The 6000-nt window shown below is 42.3% G+C and overlaps 1 protein-coding gene across 1 annotated transcript in view; it reads right to left on the bottom strand.

The window, feature by feature from the left end:
* Nucleotides 1-403: 403 nt before the first annotated feature.
* LOC139228752 (calreticulin-like) overlaps nt 404-6000 on the bottom strand; it is a 38912-nt gene continuing 33315 nt past the window's right edge. Inside the window, exon 9 of the mRNA XM_070860071.1 lies at nt 404-1892. Within this exon, the coding sequence (XP_070716172.1) occupies nt 1689-1892 (204 nt within the window). The 3' untranslated portion in view covers nt 404-1688. The remainder of the gene's footprint in view (nt 1893-6000) is intronic.

The following is a 6000-nucleotide window of genomic DNA, read 5'->3' as shown; positions in this document are numbered from 1 at the left end:
AATAATGACAATACATCACAGCAGTTCCATTAGTGAGTATGAGAAACATAGGCTCCATCACACTGCACTCCACCACCTCCATGAGCCAGGATTTTTTATGTGATGTCGCAGACTCCTTCCCTAACTATCACTGTTCTCAGTGGCCCACATCAAAAGAGCAAATAGTGGTTACTGCTTTGATTTGTCCTTCACTGCAACACACTACTGAGTGCCTGTGCTACATTACAGTTTGGTTATTGGTGGAGGAACATTTCTATTGTATCAAACAGCAGTACCTGCTGGTTAAACAGTGAACAGCCGTTATTAATAATCTGGCACGGAAGATTAGTCTATGAAAGGATTTTCAGTCGTGTGAGTCCCCACACTCCACTGTGATAGAGAACACAAAATTCACAATAATCCCTTTGACAATTTTTATAGTTTATTTAAAACAAACTTTGTCTCTGGAAATACATTCAAATCCTACAAAATCATTTAAAGACGTACTTCATTTTGTTTTTTTTTTTTAAAAAGGTACCAAAAATAATTAAAGCCTCAGCTGAATAAAGTGGGGCGTTACCGCAGATTGCAATTATTTACACCAAGTCCCGCCAATGGTTTGAGATGGAATGTTCCATCAGGTACTGATGTGCACACATTTCCAATGCGATGGTTAATCTATTCACCAGCTCCTCATCTATTTAAAGGCAAGCTCTTAATGCAGAGCTGCAAAGCCATGCTATAATTTTGATAATTACCGAGACAGGGTTTTTAAGATGGTTTCATTGCTCCCTATTGGTTCCTGCATCTCATTCATGCAATGAGGCTGTAGCATTTTTATTAACGATGCCAATTACATACATTGCAACCTCATTGTGACAAACTAATATTGTCAGTCTTCTGTAAAAATGTGCAGTCACTGTTTCATCCTCAATCTCCGTTAAATTTAGGAAGTATTACACCCTATGCATTAATGTTCCACTATACTGGGTCAAGCATGGGATCCACACCCAGTTCAGTTCATGCAGGTACATTCACCATGTCTGGCAGAGACACGCAACACCACCAGGGGAACTAAAATAAAGTGAAAAATGTTTCAGGAGTTTCCCCCAGGAACAAATCTGAATCTCTCGGCCCTCAGGAGGAAAGAAAATCATCTGCCGTTCTTTTCATCTGCGGAGATGATACATCGCAGATTCAAACATTCTGCCTTCCCAACCAAAAAAACTAGATGCCAGGGACAAAATTTTTTTCTGTTACAAGTGGGGGGGGGGAGCGGGGCATTGTAAGGGGGAGAAAGAAGACAAGGAAGTAACAAACTCCCAACGAGCCAAACTTCACCCCAACATACACATACTGATTCACAGGATCGAAGTATGTCCCAATGAGTCAACTGCAACCAATTCTAGGCTCCGTTAGATACTAACGGCACAAAAAAGTGGTTCTGTTTCTCAAAAGGAAGTGTCCAGCACCCACCAAGTTCTACGGATTCTCCCAGGGCACCAACAACACATGGAAATGTGATGAGGCTGCAAGATCTCGATAAGACAACTCTGTAGTATAAAGGCTGACAGTCCTAAGTTTGCAATAATAGAGTTTGGGCTATGCAGGAGATATTTTAATTAGGAACTAAGGGATGACACTGGTGAAAGGGTTAAATTGCAGAAAAAACATTGATGATTGGGCATTGTTGGAAATGTACACAGATTTCACAATTCATCTTTTGTTGCAGTTTTCTCTTCTGATGCGTCCTCTTCCTCCTCCTCCCCATCTTCATCTTTCTTTTCTTCATCCTCCTCACCTTCTTCATCCTCCTCCTCCTCCTCCTCCTCCTCGTCTTTATTTTTCTCTTCCTCAGCTCGACGTTTCCTGTCTTCATCGTCCTGGCTTTCTTTCATTTTTTTCTCGGGCTCCTAAAAGGAAGCAGCAAAGAGACATCGGGTAAAGTATGTGGGGAGAAGCCCATGAGCAACCCAACATCACTTCCGCACAGAAAACCTCCTCGAACATATAAAAACACCCAATTGAAGCAAATATCTCGGACTTTGGGAGTAAAGTGCAGGACCACTGGAGTTGCAGAATATTCAAATGAAAAAAAATTCAAAAGCAAAAACTGCAAATGCTGGAAATCTCAGCGGGTCAGGCAGCATCTGTGGAGAGAAAAACAGTTAACGTTTCAGGTTGATGACCTTTTCGTTTCTGTTCAAGTTTTATACCATTTCTGTATAAATTACATATGATTACATTCTGATCCAGAATAACCTTCCTGGGATTTCTTATTCACCAACTCGTACTCTTCAAAAATCCCAAACATCTTTTAGATTTTTTCTTTCTTTGCATTTTAATTTTCCAATACATTTATCTGAAGGTTGTGTGATTCTCCCAATGGACAGTGGGGTAAAGTCACCATCCAGTGTGATCCAAGCTATACAGAACAGAAGGCCTGAGATTGTACTCGCCGCCAGTCAAGAGACAGAGAGGGTGATGAGGCAGACCAAAGAGTGGCTAAGGCTTCGGTGGTGGGAATTGAGGTTCCAGTTCCTCAAACAATGGGACACCTTTGGAATATACAGACCAGTTGGGCTCCACCTAAACATAAACGGAGGGTGGGGGGCCGGGGAAAAGAGGAGTTAGCATGCAGGATAGACAGAATGGTGGAAATGAATTTAAACTAGATGCCGGGGTGCTTGCAGTCGGTGTAAGAGAGCACTCGGACTGATTGGAGCAAATCGTAAGGTACACTAGTGAAAGACAATCAAAATTTAATGTCCAATTTCTTCGCTGGGAGAAAAACAAAGTAACATTGTTTAATTTAGCAAATGGGAAGGTAAACAACAATGGAGCTGGGTTTCCATTAATGTAAAAAGTCTGATAAATCAGATGTGTGACTTGGAAGGTCTTGTGGGGGTGATAGATTAGACATCATTAGTATGAGAGACATAGTGGACTGATTCCAATCAATGGGATACCATATCTGGAAGGGTATCAATTGTTTAGAAGAGACCATATCAGGAGAAAAGAACGTGGTGTGGCATTATATATAAACTCCAATATTGAGACACAAATGACAGAAGATATAGAAAAAGGAAAGAACAGTCATAGAATCACTTTGGGTGATGACAGGGTGATTAATAGCTGATGACAGAGGTAAACTATTACTGGAGCTATTCTACAGACCCCCAGGCCAGGGCAAGAGCCTTGATCTGGAACTATGGGACGAGATAGAAAGGTGAAGGGACCGACTATAGTATTTGGAGATTTTCACTTACTAGAAATTGTTTGGGATAATGATGCCTCTACTGGTAAGGCAGGGAAGGGATTTCTAGAGTTAATGGAAGACTGTATTTTGTTTTATGACTCAATTTGTAAAAGAGCCAACAAGGGAATAAAACATCCTGGATTTGATTGCTCAAATCTCCAACAGAGATGGGTGAGGCTTTGAGTACCAGTGATCACGTTTGACATTATAAGCATTGGAGAAGTTATAAAAACACAAAACAAAATTGCTTAATTTTAAGAGGACCAACTTAGTGCACTGGAGAAGTCTTGTCAGAGTGGGCGTGGTAGATTAAGAATATGACTAGGGCAGTAGAACTATAGAGTTCCTTCCAGGAAGTTATTCGGAATGCAAGCAAACAATGTGGATGCAAAGCAAGGTACCAAGCTTAAAGGCACTCATACCTGGTTGACCAGAATGATTGAGGGGATGGAGGGATTGGATTATGAGGAGCGATTACGTAAATTGGCATGTTCTCACTAGAAAGAAGATTGAGAAGTGATATAATTTGTGTTTTTAGCATTCTAAAAAGGGACTAGATAATTTAGACCATTACAAGTGGTTTCACCTTGTCCAGAACAATAGGACCAGAGGACACGGCCTGCACTTGGAGGGTAACATGCAAAGCTAATCAGCAGAAACACTATTTCAGTGAGCGAGTGGAACAGGCTCCCCAAGGAGAGAATGGAAGCAGATAGTGTTGATTCATTCAAGTGCAAATTAGATTTCTTCCAGAAAATATTTGGGACACAGTACATGAGTAATTTGGGACATGAAATATCTAGCATGTATTGGAGGAAGAGGTGGGTTTGGACCTATGGCTCCCAAAGCTTTCCACCACTGGCAGGCTTTCCTTGCCTCATGTAAGCTAATTGATAGAACAACAAGCACAGTAAAACATCCCAAAGTGCTTCACAGGAGCACTATCAAACAAAATTTGGCAACAAGCCACATAAGTAGATATTAGGACAGGTAACCTAAAGCTTGGTCAAAGAGGTAGATTTTACAGTTCATCTTAAAAGGAGAGCGGTAGAGACGGAGAGGTTTAGAAACATAGAAAATAGGTGCAGGAGTAGGCCATTCGGCCCTTCGAGCCTGCACCACCATTCAATAAGATCATGGCTGATCAGTCACCTCAGTACCCCTTTCCTGCTTTCTCTCCATACCCCTTGATCCTTTTAGCCGTAAGGGCCATATCTAACTCCCTCTTGAATATATCCAATGAACTGGCATCAACAAGTCTCTGCGGCAGGGACTTCCACAGGTTAACAACTCAGTGAAGAAGTTTCTCCTCATCTCAGTCCTAAATGGCTTACCACTTATCCTTAGACTATGTCCCCTGGTCCTGGACTTCCCCAACATCGGGAAAATTCTTCCTGCATCTAACCTGTTCAGTCCTGTCAGAATTTTATATGTTTCTATGCGATCCCCTCATCCTTCTAAACTCCAGTGAATACAGGCCCAGTTGATCCAGTCTCTCCTCATATGTCAGTCCTGTCATCCCGGGAATCAGTCTGGTGAACCTTCGCTGCACTCCCTCAATAGCAAGAACATCCTTCCTCAGATTAGGAGACCAAAACTGAACACAATATTCCAGGTGAGGCCTCACTGTACAGCTGCAGTAAGACCTCCCTGCTCCTATACTCAAATCCCCTAGCTATGAAGGCCAACATACCAGTTGCCTTCTTCACCGCCTGTTGCAACTGCATGCCAACTTTCAATGACCAGGAGACTCAGGTCTCGTTACACCTCCCCTTTTCCTAATCTGCCGCCATTCAGATAATATTCTGCCTTTGTGTGTTTTTGCTACCAAAGTGGATAACTTCACATTTATCCACATTATACTGCATCTGCCACACGTTTGCCCACTCACCTAACCTGTCCAAGTCCCTGGAGCCTTTTAGCGTCTTCCTCACAGCTCACACCGCCACCCAGCTTAGTGTCATCTGCAAACTTGGATATATTACACTCAAATCCTTCATCTAAATCATTAATGTATATTGTAAATAGCTGGGGGCCCAGCGGCACCCCACTAGTCACTGCCTGGCATTCTGAAAAGGACCCGTTTATCCCAACTCTCTGCTTCCTGTCTGCCAACCAATTCTCTATCCACGTCAGTACATTACCCCCAATACCATGTGGTTTAATTTTGTACACCAATCTTGTGTGGGACCTTGTCAAAAGCCTTTTGAAAGTCCAAATACACAACATCCACTGGTTCTCCCTTGACCACTCTGCTAGTTACATCCTCAAAAAATTCTAGAAGATTTGTCAAGCAGGATTTCCCTTTCATAACTCCATGCTGACTTGGACCGATTCTGTCACTGCTTTCCAAATGTGCTGCTATTTCATCTTCAATAATTGATTCCAACATTTTCCCCACTACTGATGTCAGGCTAACTGACATAATTCCCAGTTTTCTCTCTCCCTCCTTTCTTAAAAAGTGGTGTTACATTAGCTACCTTCCAGTCCATAGGAATCGATCCAGAGTCGATAGACTGTTGGAAAATGATCACCAATGCATCCACTATTTCTCGGGCTACCTCCTTAAGTACTCTGGGATGCAGACTATCAGACCCCGGGGGATTGATCGGCCTTGAATCCCATCAATTTCCCCAACACAATTTCCCGCCTAATAAGGATTTCCTTCAGTTCCTCCTTCTCACTAGACCCTCGGTCCCCTAATATTTCCGGAAGGTTATTTGTGTCTTCCTTCGTGAAGACAGAACCAAAGTATTTGTTCA

This window comes from Pristiophorus japonicus, chromosome 18 (genome assembly GCF_044704955.1).
Source record: "Pristiophorus japonicus isolate sPriJap1 chromosome 18, sPriJap1.hap1, whole genome shotgun sequence".
NCBI classification, from domain to species: domain Eukaryota; kingdom Metazoa; phylum Chordata; class Chondrichthyes; family Pristiophoridae; genus Pristiophorus; species Pristiophorus japonicus.
Note: the sequence above shows the minus strand (reverse complement) of the source record. Positions and strands in the feature narration are given on the sequence as shown.